At 41.9% G+C, this 25,841-nt stretch overlaps 1 protein-coding gene across 1 annotated transcript in view; it reads left to right on the forward strand.

Moving 5' to 3' along the window:
• commd10 (COMM domain containing 10) overlaps positions 1–25,841 on the forward strand; it is a 46,549-nt gene that overhangs the window by 4,613 nt on the left and 16,095 nt on the right. The window contains exon 5 of the mRNA XM_086031016.1: positions 2,077–2,187. Within this exon, the coding sequence (XP_085887142.1) occupies positions 2,077–2,187 (111 nt within the window). The remainder of the gene's footprint in view (positions 1–2,076; positions 2,188–25,841) is intronic.

Here is a 25,841-nt window from a genome sequence, read left to right on the forward strand (position 1 = left end):
CAATTGTGAAACTGCTTCGTGGATGTCTATTATTCTGCCACTCGGTGGTCAAGACAAGCACACCGACAATTATCATGCTGTGGGGCTGGAATTCAAAGGGGAAAGATGATTTGAGATATGAGTGTTTTGAGTTACGAATTTGGTTACGTGCCAGCTATGTTCTAAACCACTGCCAAGTACAACAACAATAATAAATGAATAGTGATATTGTAGTGCTGCTCGATTCAGGAAAAAAAAAATATTAATCACGATTATTGTGGTAATAATTGAAATCACGATTACTCAAACGATCTTTTATTTTTTGGTACGAAACAAGAAAATGTTTAAGCGTTAAAAATATAAAGACAAATAGCTAATAATAAATAAATGTAAGTAAGTTCCTTTTGGACCAAACAAAATGTCGAAAATTTGTTATTACAAAATAAAAAAAATAAAAAAAGGTGCAGATAGATAAATTCAAATATGATTTCCTTGTGTAAACAAACGCGTTGGATATAAATGCATATTAATAATCGTTTTTCACGATTATGCCAATTTTGTAATCGTGGAGTGTAATAATCGTAACTGTAATTGAATTTCAATTAACTGCACAGCCCTACGATATTGCAAATAATTGCCTCTCTGACAGTTACTAATTATAAAATGCTGAATCTTTCCACACAGCTTTTGTTTTGGCGAGATGGCATGTGCAAATACTGTATATGATATGACCTTGCACTCCATGCACTTGCCTGTCTGTTGTTTATTCATGTCCCGTCGTTTGGAATTCAAATCCTTCTCCCGTTTCAATTAATTACATTTATTTTGAAATGGACCTAAGGATCTACATAGTTAAAAGTCCTCAAAGTTCCGACGATCTCTCACGCTGATGCGGCTCTCGTTCCCGGCGTGAATAATGTGCCGACCGACCGCAGCTCTTTCCCACCCGCGATGCTGCACAAGCACCCAGAACCAATAAGTCACGCTCAGTTTATCATGAGGACCTCTCACTGCATCATAAACTGCTTAAGTGTGACGCCTTGACTCAATCCTGCGGATCCATCGTGGCGCTGCGCGAGGAGTCAGGAGAAGGGAGCGATTGGGAACATTGAATTTTAGCCCACGAGGCCCAACTCGAATTCTAATTCATAGTCGGAGCAGAAGCAACATTTTACGCTCGTATATTCACGAGTGGCCGGTTGGTCGAAGAAGTGCGAGGAATCGAAAAGTAGTCAGCCTTGAAATGATTGTTCTACAATGGCGTTATTTAAGGCAGCACGGCGAACTAGCGGTTTGTACGTCAGCGTCGCAGGTTGCGCAAATGTTGGCAGTTTGAGTGCTCCCCCCCCCTGCTTTTGTCCATTTCTTCAGCTCTTTTGGCTTCTTCCCACATTGCGAAACATACACGGACAAGGAAGTCTGTCATTCCAGTCGCCACGAACACAATTTGATGCATTTCGAAACAGTTTGGACCTCTTTACACAAAAAAATACTGTATGCTGTAAATTCTTCTACTATTACCGCTTCACGTCCCCAAAATGCCCCTTGTCTTTTTTTTTATCGGTTTCGTGGCAGCCCGGGGGAATTCCAAAAATCACTTCCTTAGTCGCTTATTCCGTCAGTGTTTTTAAATTACCGTTAGTCGTCTGTCTGCCAACGCAAACGAAATTAGATTACCGTATTTTCCGGACTATAAACGGCGACGTAGATAGGTGCGGCTTATATAAAGGTGCGGCTTATTTAAGTTTTTTTCAAAACGTTCTAAAAAAAAAAAATAGAGTGGGCGCGGCTTATATAGCGGTGCGGCTTATAGCCCGGAAAATACGGTATTTTTCATAATGATTCAGCCCTACTCTAAATTGTCCGTCGGTGAACGGTTGTTTGTCGATATGTGCCCCGCGATTGGTGGTAGTTTACGGTCTAAAGCACAGCACGATGCCCTTTCAATACAACATTTGCACGGAAGCAAATCAGTTCAGAACATTTGTCGAGAGAGAGGGAAAGAGTCATAATGTTCTTCCGGCTGACATTTTTGAAAAGCGTGTGTTTTATTTTTCAATCTGAAAACAAGTGCACCCTTTGTTTTTGTGTTTCCAGCTGGATTTTGTCAGCTGGCAGTTGAACCTGCAGATGGCCAAGTCCAGCCAGGCCAGACTCAAGTCCCCCAGTGCCGTGCTCCAACTGGGCCTCCACAATGAAGACTCTCAGGTGGGAAAGCAGGCCAAGTGCCGCGCAATTAGACTACATCATCCATCACTTTCCATTATCCCTCCGCTTTTCCCATCCGACCCGCCTACTTGGCTAATAGATGTTAATCCCACTGGTGTTTGTTTTGACCCAGAGGTAGATAGACATCTGGTTCCAGAGTAACCGTGTGTCGAGTTCAGAGGTCGGGGAGCTTGTTATCTGAAACCGCCACGGTCATGTGTGTCAAATATTACTGAAAATAGAGGCTTGTAATTTACCTTTTAGAGCTGTCAATGGTTTTTCTGGTTTTTTTTGTTTGTTTTTGCTATAGTGTGTAATTGCTAATGCATTTTTATTTATATATCTGATATGCTACTACACAGTATATTAGAAAAGCTCCTTTTTAAATAATAGGCTCATATCTCAGACTTCAATCCATTCAGAACTGTGAGTCCGCTGAGCAAAGCACTTGTCCACCGCGCTGCTCAAACTTAAACTCGATCAAAATGTTTTTCTACTCTATAGCAGGACTTCATTTTGACTGTTTATTTTTTTCGCAACGTGCCACGAGTCTTTATTTACTCCATTTTTTTTGTTTTATTTTATTATAATATTATGTATTATTATTATTATTATTTATTATTTATTAAAATATTCCCCCCACCCCACAAAAACAATGATGACCCAATTAGGCTTACCACATTCAACACAGTGCAAACAATAATCTTATATTCCATAACGCCTCCAAAGTTTAGTTTAGAGGGAAAGTAGTGTCATTGTAACCGTTTTTAGTGACATAAATATATATGACCTTTTTATATCTATATATATATATATCATTATTTTTATTTTTTTTTATTATGTTGATATTTGAAATTTTATCAGTCCCTTTAAGGCATTTAGTGTCTTTTTCTAAAGCCATTTAGTTTCCCTGGGCTATCTTGTTTCAGTTTACTAGTCAAGTGTTTCTTCCTCCCTTATCTTCCCATAGAGAATGCCGGCTCGGATTAACCATGGAATTAAGTAGGCTATCTTCAAATATGGGCCTATAGGCGCACGATACGGGGGGGCGGGGGGGGGGGGGAATGTAGGTTTTTCAGTGTCTTTGTGGATGCCAGAGAAGCAAGATTTTACATTTAGTAGGCCTCCTTTTTTTTTTTTCTTTCCAATGTTTACTCGAAGATAGTAAGGGAAGCAATAATTTATTTAAATCCACTTACACAACTCCCCTTGTGGGAGGAGATAGCTGGGGGCTCAAAACTGCTCGCTTAAAGTGAAGAGGGATCGACAAAAGAAAAACAAAAAACACCGGGGAGATTTTCCTTCTTACTTCTGCAGAGGGCGCTGTTGTCTCACAGTTGCTAAAGCATGCTGAGATTAAGAACTATTAGATTGCCTGTGTTTTTTTTTGTGTGTTTTTTTTTTTTTTATAAGTCTTTCTTCAGGAGCCATTTAAAATTCACTGTGTTTTGTGTAGTATACACTAATTGAACTCTCTGCTATCTGCAATAAAGCGAAGACTGCAAAACAAGAGGAAGTGGATATAAAATGGAACTTTAATGAGAGCTTTAACCCTGGCAGAGGTTGGAGAACATTGAGGAACAGCGCAGGGAAGACAAATAGGACAAGAGGGAGTAAAATAATGTCGGCCTGTGTGGTATCGATTGCTTGGTGCGGAGAAAGTTTGGAGGCTCTGCCATCTGACCAGTCTCTTGCTTCATTAGCGCTCTCCCTGAGGAGAACGAGGAGGCGGAGGGAGGAAGACAAATGCCAGGTGCTTTACTTCTCCTTCGGCAAACAGTACGAGACATCCAGTACAGCTGCAGATGTCGCGCAGAGTATTTGGAGGGAGGATTCAATGGACTCCTTTTCCTTACATGGGGGAAACCATTTTCATCCCGTAAGAAATAATGCTAATTAAGTCATCATGAAAACAATATTCTTGTAGTAACATGTGAATATTCCTAACTTCCATTCAACTATAAAAGTTAGTCTCAAAAGGGGATAAGACAACCACTGTCAGTATTAATAATAAACAGGAGCCTGTAAAAAGACTAAACGTGCAATAGAAAAATAAAAAATACTTGCGCTCAATACTTGAGCGCAGCATCCCTGTCAGTACATGGCACCTGTTGCATTGAAGCTTGAATTGTGATTTTGACGTAGTAGAAGCAGCTTTTTCATAAAGAAAAAAAAAAAAAAAGCCAGTCAAGTTGCCTGGAGTTGGTGAAGAATAAGAAAACCACACGGAGACGCCGGGAAAGATCACCGTGCGGTGGAAAAAACTTGACAAGAGGATGGAAAGGAAAGTGAAATATGGTGGAGGTTTTGTGTGGGCTTCTTTTGCATTTCCCTGTGGACGTGGTGTAGTGAGTCGAGGCGGCAGTGAATTTTAATATGAACCCTTGCTAACAATGGCTGTGGGGGACTTTTTCCATTTGTCAAAACAAATCCATCAACCGTCTGTCTCTGTATGTGCCTTGCAACACAAATCTGCAATCGAGATGTGCTGCGTGCAGTGCTTTAGAAGAAGTGAGAAGAACCGAACACACACATTAAGTACCCGCTAGTGTGTGTCGCATTTGACAAACATGCGTACTTTTCCCCTTTATTTCACTTCAATGCGTTTGAATGCTGCTTGCATTCTCTGGCTAAGAAGAAGAAAAAAAAAAACACACAAAAGCAATGTGATGCAAGGATTAAGACAGAGAAACACGTCAACAAAATGATTGTTTTTCTATGTGTAGGTGTTTGCTTTGTGTTTTACTGTGATATCCTAAATTACATTTTTGGCACAATTGTTATGCAAAAAAAAAAAAAAAAAAAAAAGCACAGATTTTTGATGCAGAGTCCTCGAAAAGCTCAACGGACTTTGACGCCATTCTCCCGCCACATTAAATGCCATAGGTCAAAATGCGTGACAATTTAGCCCCGCCCATCTACGGAGGATAGCCGCTTGCAATTCCCCCCCCACCCCCCCCCCCCCCGTCGGAGTTCGTCAGCCTTGGAATCCGTCCAAACTAGCTACTTCAAATTCAGTCGTAGCTCCCTGACACTTTTTAGTGGGTTCTGTTATGATGGGCGTCCACCCAATTCCGGGTAAATTGGTGCAGCTGGTGTCAGGGTCTACTTTTTTCCAACTTTCCAGTTGGCGCTATTGAGTGAGTTTCGGGGTGTCATGTTCGCGATCCCCGGAAGGGACACACACGTTGGCAAAAACTGCGGCGTTTTTGGGCAGCCCGAAAGGCAATTAATTTGTCAGACCAATAATGACAAATTCCCCAAGTCCTCTTTGCGACGTGAGCAATATACTCAGTCTGTTGAGTTGGCGTCTCTAATGAGTACTTGACTTTCATGTTTGTATTTCGGCGCATGCAGTCGTAGCCGTGCAGGGACCCGAACAGTAGTTCATGACACACAATGAAACTTTCGGCGTGTGCAAAAAGTCAAGACAAGTGTCTCATTACTTCATTTTTCAAATGGTCCATTTAAAACGATGCCATGCCACCTGGCCTTCGGAGGTAACGGGAAATGTGTTAGTTCAATTCGTGCTCAACACACACATATTAATTTAATGCCTCAAGTGCCCCTGCGGCTTCGCTTAATGGCTCTCTCCCTTTTCACCCTCCCCTTATCACGTTAGCGCGAGTCAGCGCTTCATCGAATGACTAATCGAAGCTACCGCGCTAACGTAGCGGTCTCGTGCTACCTTAGACTTCAAATCATGTCTTTGGTTTTGGTGGGAGATCAAATAACGAATTAAGAAACGTATTTGCCTTCATATTTGTAACGTTTCAACATTTCCTCGTTTTGTACCCCAAAAAATAAATGATCTGTTTGAGTCATCGAGATTTCAATCATTACCAAAATTATCGTGATCAACACTTTTTTTTCATAATCGAGCAGCCCTACAGTGGATCAGAAAGAAAATAAATAAAAGACAAAGAATGCCGGGTGTGGTGAATAGATATAAGTAGGACCATGTAACCTCTGTGTGTTAACTACAAAAGAAAAGAAAATTTAGAAAAATACAAGACTGCTTCCCTAGACCACAAGTTATAAAAATAAAACAGTGACGGGACAACAGAAGTGATACTTCATCACACAATCGTTTGCTTGGCTTCACTTGACGCGCCACGCCGAGTGGGTGACTGCCTGAACGGAGCTCATCTGTTTTGCACAGCGTAATTTGCGGTCGGCTAGCAAAGTGTTGTCGTCGGTGTTATCGCTGTCTTAGTATCAGAGCCTTTTTGGGCGTCTGCAGTACGAGTACAGACGTACGTTACATTATTCCTTCTCGGTGGCGTTCATGACCATTTATTGTCCGATACCGCCAAGACGTTGTCGAGGCCATTACGACAAACGCACCTGGCACGCGCAGCAAATTTGCCAACTTTAAAGCCGTACTTTACAGCGGCGTTTAAAGGGAGTAAAAGCGCAGCCGTGCTTAACATTAGAACACACTCCATGCAAATCAGGCCGTTATAGAACTGAAGGCAATTGCAATAATATTATTTCAAATGTGTTTCTTACACAGTATTTGTAGGTGTCAAATGTCGCTTGTTCATGAAAAGACTGGATGTGTACTTTTTAATGGTTGTGCTCCAGCTGAATTCTTGAAATGAGTGCAAGTGTGCAGTTATAATTGTGCTCATTCATGCACTCGGCGCTTTTGAATGGATTCTCTTTCTTGCAGATCGGAATTGAGTGGCCTCTGTTGACTTGTTCACGTTCGCATTATTCTAACCTTCCACTTCTTTTTATTTAAAAAAAAAATTTTTTTTTTATTCAAGACTCAAAATAAATCATAGAACAAGCCTTCTTCCGTTCCTGTGTTTCTGGTTTAGTCATGAGTGAACGTTCCCTTTAATCCTTCTTTTTTGGTATTTCTCATTTCACAGTTGTGTGTCAAGTTGTCTCCAGTTGATGTCTGAAGTATAAGCCCACCAATTTGAGTTGGAAGAACACTTCTGTTTTTTTTTTGTTTTGGTTGTTTTTTTTTTGCTCTCAAAGCATCAGGCATGAAAGACTCTCTTTTCTCTTTGTGGTTCAAATGATTATTTTTTTTCCGTTCTGTCTTACTGCAATCAGGAATGGATGCTTTTTGTTTGAGATTCCACAAAAAAAAAAAAAAAAAAAAAAAAAAACGTGCGTCATGCACTCGTAGTGAGTTTGAGGCTTATTAGCACTTTTGTCACGAGGGCTGCAATTAAACATCTCGTTTTGACTTGAGCGAGAGGGGTGATGTCATCGCAGCCCCCCCCCCCCCCCCGCCCTCCCCCCAAAGCGCTGCCTCGCGTCTCTCTCACGAGGGTGGCGCTTTGAACGCAACTGGAAGCTTACGTAAAGACCAGCTTCTGCCTCCCACACGCACTTGCCACGTAGTCCCGCTAAACAAGGCTTCCCGAGGAGATCCAGGCTTTACGCTCTTATTCGCGGGATTACGCGGCCCCGATCAATATATCGGAGCGCTGCGATGCAATGCTACCGCTTTCAAAATCCACGCCGCCCACCAGCCAGGAGGGACAAAGGCTGCTTTGTTTTAACTTCTACTTGCCTTGCTCTACATGTCCCAAAATGCTTTGTGCGCTCATTTTTTTTTTTTCTCCCCCCCCCCCTTGAAGGTCTCTCCCCTCTCTGTCTGTTTCTCCATCGGGTTCCCACTGGTGATTTGTTTTCCCTCCTGTGGGATTTGGGATCCCATTCACCGGCAGCTCATTGTTGGCCTCTTATCCTCTCCAACCGACGGGCCCCGAGAGCAGAATGGGAGACTGCGGACTCCCTCTCGCCGCGCTCCTTGTCACCCAAGTCCTCGCTCTTTGCCATGCGATGATGTCATGGCTTTCTCTTTACATGGGCGGGGGCACCCATTGACTCTCTCTAACTAATACATACCCTGTACATCTCTCCCCTTGCATTCAGGCCCCTCTAACCTCCTCTCCTGTTTTCTCCAGCCAGTTCCCTTTTCAGATTCCTTGGCCTCTCGAAAGGCGCCTCGGGGATTTGGGGGTGTTTGGATGTCGTTGAGTCCGTCCACCGCACAACGCTTGACACCCACGTAGGAACGCCGTCAACCTGCAAAGGCAGCTCCATTTAAATCCCATTGATTTAACGTCTCTCTTAAATTTTCACTGCAGAGGTTTTATATCCAGCCTGTTTTGTCTACACCCACTTTGTCAAGTAATCATTAATCCCCCGAAAACGGGGGGGGGGGGGTGGGTCGTTTTTGGCGTAGCCGGTAGCGATGATAAGAGAGTGCTTAAGACTCCATTTTTCTAACGCGAACGTGTCCTCCTCCCCGTCTCTTCAACGGCGTTTTATTTTAGAGCTCTCGGCTGAAACTATGCGGGGTTGAGAAATCGGGTGCAGCTGAAACAAGGCGCAGTGATTGCCGAAGCGCGGAGCCAAATCACAAATCAAATCCATTCATCCCACTGAAAGGCTGATCGGCATATGCTGCCGCAGGAAATAAAGGCTGCCCTCTTTTACCCTCTAATGGCACACGTCATAATAATATTGAAAATAAGGAAAGCCAGATACATCTTAAGCTTAAGTTGACTTTATTGATATAGTTCACTTGAGTCTTTTTATTGACCAGATTGGGGAGTATTCCTTCTTGTGAAAGACTCTGCACGACATATTGATCCAATCAGTTTGTCGTGGTAAACTTTGTGTTGGGACTAGATCAAGAAATTGAAATCACGGTCATTGAAGGGTGAAGCCGTCAAATATGCAGTTTTGGATGACAAGAGTCTCTCTCTGTGAATCAACGCAATTTGCCAGAAGTGCCTTCTCGAACTTGTTTACAACCCTTTGATACTTGTTTGGATTTTACATCAAAATGTGTCAGACTCGACAACTTGTTTTGGCTCGCTTCACAACTTGGTGGCCCTGATGGCCCATGCCGCTTATTTTTATCCGGGTCATAGGTGAGCTGGAGCTTTCTTTGTACGAGAGGAGGGGAACATTCACCTTCATATTCACACCTACATTATGGTAAATACACTTAACCAAAGAAGCATGTTTTGGGGGATGTGGGAGGGGTACTGTACCTGGAGAAAATCATCAAGATGAGATTTGATTTGCCTGCACTTTGTTTGTAGATTATTCCCTACACATGACATGGCAGGTTTATTTTAGTTTCATCCAAAAAAAACAAAAAAAAACTGTATAAAAGACAAAGACACCATGTACTTTTATTAACACTGGAAATGTCAGCAAAATTAAAAAATTCATGACCTCTTTACGAATGTTGCCTGATTTAAAAAAAAAAAAAAAAAGAAGAAAAATCTGTCTTTTTTTTTGTCAAGGAACGGTGATAAAATATGACGACAGTTCTAAAGACGAAAATGGTGAAGAAATTAGAATGTGATGAAATGTCGCCATGTCCCCGGAGAGTGCCCCTCCTCCTCTTCCTCCTCCTCCTGCATGTACCCTCAAATTCTTCCCACTCCTTCCTTATGTATGGGAGCGCCAGTGTCTACATACCTTGGGGGCATAGGCCGGCTGCCTTGGCGATGTTCTAGCTTTGCCTCGTACTGGGAAAGAAAACCGCTCTTAGTTTTGAATAGCAGCCGTTACTGGTGTCGGCCAGCGACAATGTCTTTGCATGCACTCACATCGCAGTTGCCCGTGACACCCTCCGGCCCGGCCCACTCCATCCGTGTGCCAAGCCAATATATCTCAAATGCTTACTGTTTCAAGATGCGAGCCTCGACTGGCGGTCTGGAGTGCCACTTACGTGAGAATCTGGCACGCCGATTTGCTTGTTTGGGCTGGCGCTGCAAGTTGTTGGCCTTCTTGAAGACACTTGACTTACATTAATAAAATGAATGTTTGACACAACTTTTTCAGACTTCTTCAAAGTCACATTGTACAAAAGAGATGTGGTGTTTTTAGGGACTTAGGAAGTTTTGGCAGATCTTGTCTGTTTCATCCGGCGCTGTGTCGGAGAAAGAGAATTTGGATAGCGCAATAATTGTGGCCCGACAGGATCCATTGGAGTTAGTTGTAAATTTATAACTTATTTCGATCATGTGGTCCAGTTTACTTTTATTTTTGTCCTTGTATTTTGTCCTTTCCATTGTGAAGGGTACCAAAATATCCAAAATCCTTTCTTTGGGGTGCCTGTTGTAATGGTATGCTTCGGTCCGTTCTTGAAGGTTGGAGCAAAAGTTGCTGCTCTCTGTTGACTGGCCAACAGAGAATGACCAGTTGAGTGTTACGATGGCGTCTGATGAATGGAGTGGGCAAGGAATGCTGTACACGTTTACATTGTATTGACATATTTGTTTACACTTCTCTGCTGCCTTGTCCTGATAAAAGAAAACAAAGATCACTTTCCCCCGTGTTGCTTCTCTCTTCTTCGTTTAATTTGGTGACAATGACTCTCTTCCGATACGCTCCGTGTAGTGGAAACAACACCGATTGGCATTTTCTGATTTGTACAGAGATGAGTCGAACCGTTGGTGGAAAACACAGCATTGCGGAATTGTGGTGCCTCGACTCACGAGTGACCAAACTTACAATTGTTTTTAGATTTTTGTTTGTTCCTCGCTATCGTCCTGCTTTTGTTTCGCTGCAAAATAATGAGCCGTTCTTCTTCAAATGTAATTTTACTCGCCAATTCCAGTTTTGTGTTACGTGGCCAATTGGTTGCCTGTATTTGCAATACAGCCCCCGATTGGCTGCTGACAATCGTGGTCATTTGTCACGTCTGAAGAAATGCACTGATGTTTGTCTGACTAGCGCACGTGGCATTTTTCCCGCGGAGCTATGGAAACAAAAGCCTGCAGCGTACGCTCGGAGACACAGTACATTATCTTCCGAAAACAAGATTAGTGGATCGGTCCAATTTTGCCCCCAAATTGTGTTATTTTTAACCCAACTGTTTTTGGGATGTGTGAGCTTTCACACAATATTGCAATAAATCTCATACTGTCACATCAATACCGTGATATAACCAAACCATCAGCTCTTGATATAGTTACAGCAAGTTTGTCTGATGAGAATGTAATTTCGGCCCGCGTTAGGATTGTGAGGAAAAATGTCAGTTTTACACAAAGTGAGAAACACGGCGTGTGCGTAGGGCTCGTTTGATGGTGGTGATGGAACGGGTTACATTCGACAATCAAGGTATCAAGTGTGTGTGTCTGTTGTGGCTCTCATGCCTTTGAGTGGTTGGCCACCCCTGGTTTATTGTGTTATTATTTTCTGCTCTTTGTCAGCACTGACACTTTTGAAACATCACATTACCACTTTTGTGAGAGATTTCTGAGTGTGATAGTTTACAATCTTGCCTCAGCCTCCATTTACGGCACCGAAGTCTGCGGGGCATCGGACTTGCCGTTGGTGTTGCTGCGGTGACGCTTGAAAGCTGAATTGTCCATTCGTGATGCCTCCCTTGGCCTTTTGAGCACTTGATTTCGATGATTACAGTACTACTTTAGCGGGAAAGGTAGCGGAAAAGGATGAATGAGAAATACAAGTACATGCTCACGTCATATGAATACTGTATTTTGTACGCTCATCATGTGAATAGTGAAACTGAAAGGATTCGCCAACCTTTCATTAACTTGCAATCTCCCCAAAAGCAATTATTGGGATGGGATTTTTTTTTTTAAATAATACATTACATCATAATAATGTCAAAATGGATTCTGATCACCTGAATGGAGAGGTACCTCTGCCAACCTCTGATTTTGTTCATATTTGACAGCAAATTTTCCCATGAAAAAGAATGGAAGCTTAATGAATCAGAGTCAAAGTGCCATCTCATTTAATTTAAACTATACTGAAAACGTTTTAACATTTTAGAATTATTTATTGTAACACGTGTGAAAATAAATTTCGCACTGTAAGACCCATCAATCCATTTTTTATACCACTTGTCATCACAGAGAAAACCCATGCATGCGTTGGAGGGCCTCAAATGAGATTTCAGCCTCTCAGTGTTAGGAAGGCGTGCCAACCAATGAACCACTGTGCTGCCTCACTGTCGAAAAGTATTCAACAATAACCTTTCACTTAAAATTCTCTCAAGAATTGGCGCAGCCAGAAATTCTGACTTTGAATTCTTGAGTGAGGTGGCCTTTGTGAGCACGAGTGTACCTTTAGCCTTCCAACTCAGAGGTTGTCAGGTCAAAAGGCTTTATCTAGTAAATGAAGCTCATCTAAACCTTGATTTTTACTTCGATTTTTTTTTTTTTTACCCTGCTTGTATTATGAGTGTGTTATGCAAGGTGGGTATATGTGTGCTTTTCGTTTCATGAAAACCTGACTGTGGATGGTATGATAAACAATGACTTCTCAGCCATGGTGACTGTGTGCTAAGATGTGAAAGGTCAACCATAGTTAAGAAAACGACATTTTGTCATTGTTATGAAAGGTTATGTATAGATAAAGTGTCTGCAGTTCACAGAGACTTTTCTTTTCATTTGACGACATACCGTTGGTCCAACTGAAAAAAACGTTTGAATCAAGTCTCAAGTGATGCCATTAACCACGCAACGTGGGCGAATGTTAGCAGTCAACCTCGCTTGAAAAAACATTTCTCAAGTGAGCAACTAGTTGGAAAAGTCACATAGGCAACATGTAGTATTGTTTATTAATGTATGCAATTGACATTTTAATGATCTAAAACTGGGTAAACAAAAGCAGTAGATGCTAGAACCTCATTTTCAGCGTGACAATTGCCGCCGGCGTCGCGCTGAGGCATAAAGCCCATGACAATCGTTGTTTATGTCACATTGCCATTTTCCATTAACTATGAATGGTTTTTTAATCAGGACACACTCATTAATAGGAATAATATTGAAACGGAGGCCCCAACGAGCCTTTTGACAGCACATCGAGCCCTGTGAGACAATCATAACGTCTCAATGTGCATGTCTCCCACTGCAATCCAATACCCCTAAATGCACATTTTACGCATCACATTTTCATTGCAGGTGCACAATGCACGAGGAGTCATTTAGTTTCCCTTTGTGGATGTCGCAGGATGACGAAACGCAACAGGTCTACGTGTAGAGTTCTTTTCAAGCCTGTTTACATGTCAGCCCTTCTGTTTCCTGATAATGTGGGTCAGAGGAAACCCATCAAGACGGAGAAGGGAATCTTGCTTGTTCTTCATGTAGTTGTCAGCCCGCCTGTCAGTCCGTTTTCTCGTTTGTAGCATCAAAGTCTCTCATAACTCTCAGTAGCTCGCGCTACGGCTATATTTTGTCTGAAGCTTTGGGACCTCTATCAGTTCCTTTGTGTTAGGTAGGAACCGAACACGCCAATGTTCTTTGTCTATGGTCTGCGCAAACAATTACGGATACAGGAAGCTTCTCCAATATGACACTTCCTAGCCGGGCATCCACACAGAAAGATGTACTGTATGAAAAGACAACGCACACTTAAAGGGACTTTATCTTGACTGTAATATGTTATATGCAGCCCCACTTGTCCAAACACGGCATTCTGATTGATATTGTGCTTGTGGAATGTGGAGTTAAGTAGTCAAATCCACCCGTTGTGTCCATCTCAGGGGGCAGCCGTTTTGTCACTTGCTGTCGACTGAAAAATGACATCACAACTGCTCACAACGACCAATCGCGGTTGACCTGTTTTCTGAATCCGAGCCATGAGAGAAGACAAAATGGCCGCCCCCAGAGATGGCTAAAAACGAGTGGTTTAACACTTATTCCACAAACGGAATATTTATCAGAATGCCCTGTTACAACTAGTGGGCTTGCATAGAACATATTCTTGAAAACAAAATGTTTGCATTAACTTCCACTTTAAGCAACTCAGGACAGAGCACCTTTTGTTTAAACCCACCCACTTTCAAGTGAGAAAAAACATTGGAATGTGACTGATGGGTTTTAGATAGATTGATTGATTTATTGATTACATATTTTATCGTGCTTGTTTTAGGCTTTGGGTTTCACCTGTGAAAACTGCTTTTACTGTTAAACAAACATGAAGACCAGAGAGCTTTCAATGGGGGGGGGGGGGGAGCAAACTACTTTGAAGTTGAGAGAAGAGGGAAAATCTATCAGTGCTATTGCACAATCATTGGGCATAGCCAATATAACAATTTGGAATGTCCTCAAAAAGACAGAAATCACTTTTTAAAAATTATTATCATGGTGTCATCGTCTGTGCAGGTTGAAAAAAGTAACCATCCTGTTTTGACAAATAGAGGAGTAGAAAGTACAGCTACCTGTTTTGTAATGTAGGGAGTACAAGTAAAAATACCTCAGTAAAAATCAAGTACAATAACAAAATATTGGTACTGTTCTTCATTACTTTCCAGCACTGCACAATTCTTTGCCCGGCCTTGTAACGTGTCAACAGTACTACTGCAGTTAAACACAGCATCATATAAATGACATCTTAAAGAGGCCTGTAGGTTGCACCTCCATCCCATAATGTCCCCCAGGTGTTAAATCTGGAGCCTGTTCAAAGATAATGGTTCAGAGGTGATGAGGATAAGGCAAGCAGCAAAATCGCCCCGCTGCCTTTTCTGATAGTGCACGCCATCCGTTTTTGCTTTCCATCTGCCCAAACCGCGATAGAAGCGACTCCAGAATAGCATCTGCTAATCGATAACAGAAGATTCACTCTCGGGCCACCTCTCGTATTGGAGATGGGTTGAGCAGTGACATCGTAGGTTCTTTCTTAAATGTAATGATGCTCCTTTTAATGTCTGTACAAATTGAGTAACGCTGGGTGCTGCACACCACGGCACAAGTAATATTCCGAGCCCATTAGCCGGAGCCCCCGACCGGCTCCTGCACGCCGACTGATTCCTTAATGATAAAGGAACGGCGGAATAAGCACTTTTGTGATTATCTCCATTGTCACATCCCCGCGACCACGGCCTTCTATTGCAGCGCTAATAATAGACATGGTCCTTATCGCTTCCATCACCGTCAGGGTAGTATAGTGACAGAAAGGAAATCAGGTAGCTGTGCAGTGCTGGCAAAACTCTTAATATAAATGTTTGAAGTAACAGATGATGAGCAAAAATATGTTAACGTAGGAAGATTGATAGACCTTTCTGGTATGTTAATGCATGTCATAACAAAAGAGTGGTGATCCCTTTAAAGGGGAAGTCAACCCAAACATATTTTTCCCAGAATATGTTCTATGCAGGCCCAATAGTTGAAACGAGGCATTCTGGTTAATATTGCGTTTGTGGAATATGAGGAAATCCACCTGTTTTTAGCTAGCACAGGGGCCGGCCATTTTGTCACTTCTGGCGACTGAAGATGACTTCAAAGTTGCTCAGGGCTCAGAAAACGACCAATCATGGCACAGCTTCAGAAAACAGGTGAGCCTCGATTGGTCGTTATCTGAGCCCTGAGGATTTGTGATGTCCTTTTCAGTCGAGAGAAGTGACAAAATGGCCGCCCCCTGAGATGGCTAAAAGTGGGTGCATTTTGCTGCTTAACTTATATTACACAAATGCAATATTAATTAGAATGCTGTATTTCAACTAGTGGGCCTGCATAGAACATATTCTGGAAAAAAAAATGTTTGGGTTGACTTCCCCCTTTAAATTTGAATGCATCTCAGGTTATACAAAATTCATGCGTAATTTGACTAACATTTTCGGTCTGTAAAGGCTCACAAAACGCCTCAAAACATCCAAGAATTAAATCAGTATGTTTTGCATTTTCTTTGGCTTTCTTCTGGCACTTCATCCCAAAAATGAACCGCTGTCTTGCCAGTCAAGGATTAAGTCCCGCTTGTCTGTTGCTCTGCCTTTTACTTTTTGCTGCTGTTTTGTGATCCTAAATCAGCCTCAACAACAAGTGGCGAGAAGAGGATTGTGAGAACAGTAGCAGAAGAGTGTGTATTTGGTTCATTTAAAGCAGTACCGCTCTGGTGTCGATATGCAGGCTCTCTCTTCGTCCTGAAAGACAAGGTGCAGAGTTGTAATTTTTGACCATATTAAACACTAAACTCTCATTAGGTGCGTAGCCAAATATGACAACTAAAAGTAGACACGAGCTTCATGTGAAGGTGGTTTGTTTGTGGTGAATAATTAAGATTTTGATTATAGTCATTTATGGAACATGAGCCCATGGTGTTAACATCCTAGATGCATGGTGTTGATGCTTTGTTGATTATTCTTTGTGTGCCGTGACAGACCACTATAAAAAAAAAGTGTCTGTTGTTCTTTTAAGATCGTCTCAGTTTTAAGTGTTTTGCTGAAAATGTTGAAAATGGAAATTTTCTTACATGGTAATCATAAATCTCTTGTCAAATATTTGAGTATTTGTACTATTCGTAGCAGGGCTCGGTCACTCTCCAACGCGAATAGAGGTAGTTCACCTTAATTTTATTTTCTTTATTGCCTTTTTGGAACCAAAGGTAGAGCGGTAAGATGGAACATTATATACTGTAAAACAAGTAGAATACATTTTACAAACAAAGAGTAAAAAAGCCCCAAAGTCATGTCTTGTAAATATTTGATGGGCACCACACAGGGAACAGAAAGTATGCGCGTCAATGCTAGGTCTCTGCGCGGGTGCAGTTTGGTTTCTTAACCCGAGTTTCTGCTAGGGGTTCCTGGTAAAGACGGAGCTCTGACAAACGAGAAGAAAGTAGACATTGGAGGAGCACAGAGTGTTTCCACATCAAAGCTCCCAGTTTCAAAGCCAGAATCAATGTTTCCTCCTAGCAGGTGCGGCAGCCTTGATGGCGAGGGAGGCCAGTTGGAGATTATCTGAGCCGTTGATGTGTTTGGCCAAAACAGCACGCAGGGGATGAGAGATGGCTTCACACGCATGCACGGGAGGGAGGAAAGGAGCCGTCTTACTTGTACTTTATTCATAGTTTGACAAGGAACATGACATCTTTGGCAACGTAAGGAATTCCTCAAATGAATTGCAGTTGTCGTTTTGGCCTTGCATGTAAATGCTTTTGAATAGTTGGTCCTCATATGTGATTTCATTGACTAAAAATATTTCATTGGGTTACTCCACCACTTTAAGCTGTCTGTATTTCCACACTGTCAAAATAGCTCTGCCAAATGTGACGACTTTGAACATGCACACGCACGCGTCTTCCTGACTTTTTGAAAGATGGAAGCTCGCGAGCTCACACCGGCCTCCCTCTTTCCATCACATCCACAAGTACACACAGATCTTTGGTCATGTATTCTCTTTGCAGGCTGACTTGCTGCTATTTGGATGATGGACTCTGTGTGCTTTTCTGTACATTCATGCGTCTATATACAGCTTGTAAGGAAAAACTGCACGTATGATCAAGTCCTTTACTTGGATAGTGTGTGGCAAAAACATTTAGTGTCATTAATCAGTGATTAATAATCACTTAATTTTTAGTCCTTAATGGAAAATGTCTACCCCCAAAGATTCTTTGCAATAATATGTTCTATGTACCTTCACTAGTCTAAACACGGCATTCTGATTAATATGTTTGTGGAATATGAGTCAAGCAGCATAATTCACCCATTTTTCTGTCGACTGAAAATGACATCACAGTTGTTCGGGAGCCGGCTAACGACCAATCACGGCTCGACAGTTTACTGAAGCCGAGCCATGATTAGTTGTTAACCTGGGCCCTGAAGAACTGTGATGTCATTTTCAGTCGACAGCAAGTGGCAAAATAGCCGCCCCCTGAAATGGACAAAAATGCGTGTATTTTTCTGCTTAACTCATATTCCACAAACGTGATATTAATCATAATGCCATGTTTCAGCTGGTGGGCCTGCATAGAACATATTCTTGTTAAGAAAATTTGGGGGCTGACTTCCCCTTTAGTTAATATACATATTTTATCACATCAAATTTGGGTATTGTACATTTTTTGTTAATATGCCAATATATTTATAGGATACATGTGATTATTATTTATATGTATATATTCTTACTCTACAAAATGTTTCTGTTGGAGTAAATATAACCCTAACCATGAAAAATTAAAACAGAATGAACTTTAAAAAGATATAAAAACTTCACATTTGTGTTAGGTATTATTTTGACTTTGTAGTCCTAACAAGTCGTCCTTTTTGTAGTCCTAAAAAAACCATTCATTTGTTAAGGGCCTAACCCTCCGATATTGGCTTTGTAGCATCCCTCGGAATTTGAAATTCTACCTCAGTCCGAACCCAGTTCCACTTAGCATGATAAAATTATGTAACAGCCATTTTAGTTGAGTTAGCCATTTCCTGGGATCCTCTAAAAGTTTGTCTATTTGCTTCTGTTGGAAAAATTTGTTTGTTTGCACTTAAAATATTGTGTAAATACTAAAATATTTTCTACATTAAATATAACTTGCATGAGGCAAATGATAACTGAATACACTCATATTCACACCAATGGACAATTTAGTCTTTAGTTTACATACCATGCTGCAATTCTGACCCAGGATCTCTGAAATGTCAAACAGACATGCTAACCGCTACCCCCCCCGGTTCTGGCTCATAGGGGCCTACTGGCAGAAAGGTATTCATGACACGGAGTAACTCTGTACCACGCTGCTCAACTTGAAAGGAGTAGGATGAAGGGCCCCTTCAACTCTTTTATCAGCTGTAATTATTGATATTGTAACAACACAGAAAACTGCACAAGTGTGCTTCATTGCCTTCCTAAAAATATCATGGCAGTTGTTTCCTATGTCACATATTCATATGAATTCCCTGAACATATTCATTTTCCATCATCATAAATCCCACCGTCACACTGTCAGGAAAATAGATTTTTTTTTTTTGGTCTGTAATCTTTTGAAAAAGTTTTCTTGTCTGCTATGAATAATAGAGTGAGAGTGCTAAACCACAAGGTGAGAGCTCGTCAAAGTGACAGTCAATCTTTTGATGATTTGGCCTTTTAAACTACGAAACACTGAATAGGTGGGTCATGGGTCCTGGGAGCTTGACAGAGGGGGAACCAGTGCCACTATTCTGTCATAACCAGCTTCAATCAACGCTCAGGGATGGCTGACGTACACGTGAGCTGCTTGTGTGCATATGCGCATATTGCAAGGGCTTTATTTCTTTCTGAATGATGCCCATTTAGCTGTCCATTCAATGTTTGGAAGGACATTTTTGGTCAAACAATCAGCTCCCTAATGTCCCAATGGATCTTTGCACTTAGTGATTAGATCATTCACTGCCATTGACGAATTTACTTGTCTTTTCACAGTCTAGCCATTCAATCCCAGGAACTTATTTATATTTTTTGTCAATTTTTTTTTTCAAACGTTAGGGTAAAAGAGGATCTGGTGATGTCTGGCAGTGAATGAGTTAAAAAAAAAAATCGGTTCAGACCTTATTCTGGCATACAAAATGAGCAGAATAGTCTCTTGCTTGTGGAATTAGTGTGGTCATACTTTTCAGAGTTATGCTACACCTTCAAAAATCAAAATCAAAAAGTCTCCCTTTACAAAAATAGTACAGGTAATGCCGAGTGGTGGTTGAACCTACCTCACAGATGTTTTCATTTAAAAATATTTGTATTATTGTGTTGGTCATTTGTAGTTGTGTCGTGCTGTGAGTTAATATTATCCCTAACCCTTTAGTGCCAACCACTGCCATGTTCTTGTCATGTTCTTGATATCAACATTCAGTTTCAAAATCATCTTTTAACCCCCCCTCACACACACACTTTGCCAACATTTTTGGGTGGCGGCGTTGGTGCGTAATCATGCACTCTCCCCAAAGCATCCACTGTGCTTTGCATGCCACTGGAGATTCTGAATCAGCTGTGCTCTGAGTTGCTGAGATAGCATTGCCTTTAAACCCCCTCAACTCTTTCCTGGGGCTGTGTCATTTCAGCCATTTAGACAGCCGATTGTGCCATCCTCATCAAGGTGCTCAGGCTTTGCCCTTTTCAATAATTCATCACCAAATTTGCAGGGTGGAGTAAAGGTTTGGCCGTAGCAGCTTCCTCTACAAAGGCGCGTTTCTTCTAATTGGAGTGACACTCAGGTCTCTCTTGGTGATGCCGAAATGTCATTAGCGGAGGGGCCAAATGCCACGTGCTGTTTGAGGTTCTGCCATTGATTGGCAACAGCAGTGCGACACGTGACTCGTGTGACACGGAGGAAGAGTTGCAACGGCTGTTTGGTGTCAGGCACGCAAACATGAGCCTCAGTATATGCACGCACAAGTGCATTCTTGATCTCTTCTGTTCTTTCTTTTGTACTGTAGATAGTATTCACGTGATGTCACAGAACCTCGCCAATTGATCGCAGCGGCCATACCTTGGGGCTAACTTCGGGGCTAGTGGGCAAACACGAACGCCGAGGAGATTGCGCGTTTGTAGAAAGTTACTTTCATTCGATCGTTCATTTCCCGAACCGCTTCACAATGGTAAACGCATGCACCATTCACGGGTGAACAAGGATGTGAAAAGAAGTTTCTCCGGAGCACATGTTGTCGGACACCACAGGTGTGAACGAGCAAAGAGATGATGAAGATGCGTATTGGTACAGTGATATAATATGTTGATTTATATCTTACGAGTCTGTTCAACGTTATGACGAAATCCGCTTCACACGCTCACTTTTCTACGACATGAACGTCATTTGTATTTTCACTAAGCTTTTAAAGCGTTTCTTCGGCCGGTTGTGTATTATGACGTATAATGATTTACCATCAATGATCAATTTATAAGGAAGGATTATATTGCGCACTCACTAGATTTAAAAAGTATAAGCGTTAATAAATGACTTACAATCCACACCAAGTCAAGCAATAAATGGCATGATTTGATGAAGTCATGCACATCACACATAGCCGTATGTCAACCTAGTTAGTATTAGTTTTGATATATCATGTTCCAGACTCACCTTCGCAATGACGAGAATTCGATCACCGACGGAGAGATGACGATGATCATGATTTTTCACTCACCCACACATGAAATAGTTGGAGGACTCATGTGAGTTGTACGTTTTCATGTCTCGTAATGTGTACGCACTTACAGCGTTCGCAAAATAATTCACGGTGTCGAGATACGCGCTAGTCAGCAATTTTTCATAGCCGGTCGAGAAGTCCTCGAGAAACCAAGCTTCAAGTTGTGCCACTCCCACAACTGTTGACGTTCTTCATACGTCTTCTCTACAGAAGTAACGTTAGAGGAAGGTGAGTCTATCATTATCAATAACAAAATAAAATGCGATGTGAACAGAAGATAAGAGGCATGACTGAGACACATGGACGCCGGACCCACAGAATGGCACGGTCATGTTAACCGTGACATCAGCGACTACAATCTTTTCTGCGCTTCCTCTTCCCCGGCATTTGTTTTGGTTGCTGCCTTCGCAGTCCACACGTCACCATCCAAAGTAACCCCGGCGTGTTTGAGCCCCTTGCTGCCTTACGCCGTCCCCGGCTCTGCATAATGTAACACTGCAATAGCCGCAGCTCTACTTTTGGTGCTAATTAGAGATTATACAAATGCTCATGCTTGTAGACACACAAGCGCGTGACGCACACAGGTACAAACACGCAAATACACCCACAGCTCCACGGAGCGATTTAATTACAAAGTCTAATTCCTGTGTAGTTGTAAATTATTTATGAAGGTGTGTTGATAAAGTCACATTGACCTTCCTCTAATGATGCTCCTCGCATACACACATGCACTGTTGTCAAAAGTGCATCTCGCCGCCCTCTAAATTGCCCCCCAGCTGTGGCTTAGCACCGTCTTGACTCCTTGAAGGTTGTATTCATTTTCATTTTAAATGGTGTGTTGTTGATAACCAAATAAATGTGATGCCTCTGCATACAAGCAGGCTATTGCTTTAGCATTTTTTTTGGGGGGGAGGGGGGGGTGTTTTCTGACATGAAAAGACTGTTGACGATGCTTGCCCGAGTCTCTCAGATCATTCGCGCATCCAATTCAAATGGTTTTGTTCAAATGATGGCCACTGGCAGCGATTAAGCTCGCATGGATCTTTGCAGTTCCACACAAACCAATGCGTGTTTTCCCGTTTGGGAGCAGTACACACGGTACAATGGCATCAAATGACAGCTTGTCAGATTGGACAGAATGCGCCAGTGGTGGTGGGTGTGGAGAAATTATCCTTATTGTTCTGTGGTAGAAGCGTCAGATCCCACTTGTTCAAGTAGGCGTCGATTTCCTTCATGTTTCTGAGGCTTTAGTGTCTTGTAAGATAGTGTAATTGTCTGAAGCGCCTAAGCCAGTATGTATGAACATGGATCCTTGCAGGTCATTTCAAACCTCTCCTTTCATTAGCGCTCTGCAAAGAAATTGGAGAACTTAACGGTCTTTGCATTTCATGTGGCGTATTGCCAAGTTTTTGTCAGAAGAACTAGTAAAGACTAGAGAGACTCTTGGCGATGGAGGAAAAGAAATATAATGTTTTCTGAATCTGAATATGAATAAAAACATTAAGAACAGCGGAAGCAGCCGCAACGAGAATGTGAAAAGAATAATATGCTTTTAATTCCGTGAAGTTCAAAGAGGCCAGGAGCGAGTCAAAGCAGAAAGACTCAAGCTTCATCATGCGTGTTGATATTCGCATTTTATGATAGCAAAAGACGGGCTGATCTCTCTCCATTCTGCACTCTACTACTCCATTCTGCACTCTACTATTCCTACAAAATGTGTAAAAAAAAAAAAAATAAAAATCTCCCATATCATTTGTTTGTGTATAGTTGCCCGGGTGACCGAGGTAAAACGATACTGGTGCTGCAGATAGCCAATCTGACCATCACACATACAGAGCCTCAAGTTGTCAACAGCCCGCAAGTCTTTGGATGTTTTGTCTCCCTCGCTTCGTCCCTCCCTCTGTCTGTGTCTGGCCCGTATTTTTTTCCTCCTGATGTGACTCATTGCACAATGTAGATTATAAACTGCCCTAAAGTGATAAGCACAATCGCAATTTTTTCAGGGAACCTTTGTCTGAGGTGATTAATGCCACAGCAAAAGAAAAACAACAACTGGAAACATGCGTCATGCTTCATTTATTCCTTAAAGTGGAAATCAAGCCAAAGATGTTTTTTTCAAGAATATTTTCTATGCAAGCCCACTAGTTACAACAAGGCATTCTGATAAATATTGCGTTTCTGGAATAAGAGTTAATCCACCCGTTTTTAGCCATCTCAGGGGGCGGCCATTTTGTCACTTTGTCATTTTGTCGACTGAAAATGACATCACAACCTGACCTGTTTTCTGAAGCTGAGCTATGATAAGTTATTATGAGCCCTGACCTGTTTTCTGAAGCTGAGCTATAAGTTATTATGAGCCCTGAGTAGTTGTGATGTCATTTTCAGTCGACAGAAGTGACAAAATGGCCGCCCCCGGGGGTTGGCTAAAAACTGGTGGATTTTGCTTCTTAACTCATATTCCACAAACGCAATATTAATCAGAATGCCGTGTTTCAACTCGTGGGCCTGCTGGGAAAAATATTCTTGAAAAGAATATGTTTGGGTTGATTTCCACTTTAAAATCACTTTGTCAGAAGGACTTTCAGCATAAGCTAACAACATGGATTTAAATTAAATGTGTGCAACCCTTATTTGAAAAACTGTCACTTTGTAAATTGGAACCAATCTCAATGTATTAACCTGATTCTTTGTGACAATTTTGCAGAAGTATTTCACCGTTATGTTTGTTCAGCAGTTTATATACCAGCAGAAGCTTTGTAGGAAAACGACTCCACTCTAAAGCAGACTTTTGCGCCAGGCTTATAAACTTGAGCGTGTTTGATTCTGTAGGCTTGAATATGCGTGTCGGCCTCATTGTGACTGCCACAGGGCTGATAGCAGGGATCGGGGTTTACGGTGTACCGTTTCCACAGCCTTGCCGTAGAACTGGGAAGCCTCGATAAGACACCCAGGCTCTGAAGCCGCTAAAAAGACACATGGAGAGGGGAACAAAGAGAGGGGTTGGGGGGCGGGAAGACTGGAGGAAGGTAGAGTTGGGCTGATGAGAAGGTTAAAAATAAAACTCATCCGCCAGTTGGGCGTTGCTCCAAACTAGACACTTTCTTTTTCTGCCATTACATTAAAAATCATCACAATCCTTTTAGTCACAGCTGGGATGGGGGAAGCCCTCAAAGGGAAGACAATTAAGCACATACACAAGCTGGTTTTAAGGGTTAATCTTTGTCGGTGGGATTGAAATTCAGTTAAACCTGTCCAAAGGCTCATTTCAGTCTTGCCAATGGCTGTTTTGCTCACTAAAAACTCTGGAATATCTCGAATTAGATGGCTCCAACATGAAGTGGTATTTTGTCCCATAAACCTGTCACATTGGATATCATTTATGCCTTTGCCTTGCAACACTGTATGCCTTAAAGCAATGGCGCCTCACTTAATTCCTCAAGTTGATGTCAAAGTTCAACATGGAATTGCATCTCCACTGAGGCACTTAAGTCGACAGAAGTCATCAATTTTTGAGAGACACGGCACACAACCTTGACTCAAAACACGGGAAAGCCTTTCACAGACATTTCCCTATTCTGAGCCTCAATAAGCTTCCTTGTGCCTTAGATGGCGAGTAGGGGTTAATCTTGGTAGCCATTATGGTGTTGGAAGAAACGCAAAGGGTTCAAGGAGATACGAACGCGTAGTTGCATATTCACAAAGATACCGAGAACTTTGTGATTTAATCTGATCTTGCCCAACCTTGTTTATATGCTGGAAAATTCTTTTTGAGTTGGAACTGCCATTTCTAGAAAGCAGCAAATTAGTCATCCAATCAGATATGCTCCAAACCTGTCCCAAATTTCCGGAAACCTTTGTAAGCATTACCCTGGATCAGGTTCTCTTTGGTTCGCTTCTGTTCTCAAGACAAACATGAAATGGTCTTCTGAACATTTGTAGTGTTTGGGGAAAGTTCAAAGTGCACCTTGTTTGTCAGAGATAATACTATTTCGAACAAAATAATTCCGGTTTAGTGTTGCCACTGTGTAATGAGTGTTTAAATGTGGATACCGGGTATGACAGATGGGTACTGGTATGTTTATGTGTTGAGAAGGGTGTGCATGTTCTAAAAACAAGGGTTGATGGATGACTGAAAGCCCTGGGTGAGAAACATTTCAGAGGCCGGCAGTGAAGACGTGACACTCTGGGTTTGTTTTTGTTTCGGTCATGAAAGATTACAGGATAGCAGTGGAACATGGATGACACCTGAAGCTTCTTCTATACTGCACCCACCCACCCCCTCTCACTTTGTTTACTTTTTCACACATCAAGGATGAAGTACAATCAAAGCTCTCACATCTGTTTTTTTTCCCCTCAGTAAGATGTTGAAAGAGGGAAACGGAATCTAGGCTACTGCACTGGGCTGGATTTTGTCTATGATGTTACGTAGCACGGCCGGGTGTTATTTCAGGAATGTATTGCTTTTTAGCATGCAGCTAGCATGTCTATTGCTCTAGCGTAAAGCTAACACCGATTTCTAATGTGACTTTGTTTTGATGGATCTAAATGAATGTTTAGTCATACGTTGTTGCGAAATAAAAGTGCCGGCTATCGCATTTCATAATGACCAATCATCTTGGTCTGCTGTAGTTGAATTTGAGAATGGTGGAAAAAAACCTTTTTGTTTTTTTTCTTGCTCTGCTTTTGTCTGGACACCTCCACCTCCAGTCTGCATCACCTACTCCGTCATTCTTTTATCAATGCACATAAACATTTGTCAAAGTTTTAATGGGCTGAAACAAAGCGAAAATATGATATAATT

Source organism: Filicampus tigris, chromosome 5, assembly GCF_054856515.1.
Source record: "Filicampus tigris isolate MCC_2025a chromosome 5, RoL_Ftig_1.0, whole genome shotgun sequence".
In the NCBI taxonomy this organism is placed as follows: domain Eukaryota; kingdom Metazoa; phylum Chordata; class Actinopteri; order Syngnathiformes; family Syngnathidae; genus Filicampus; species Filicampus tigris.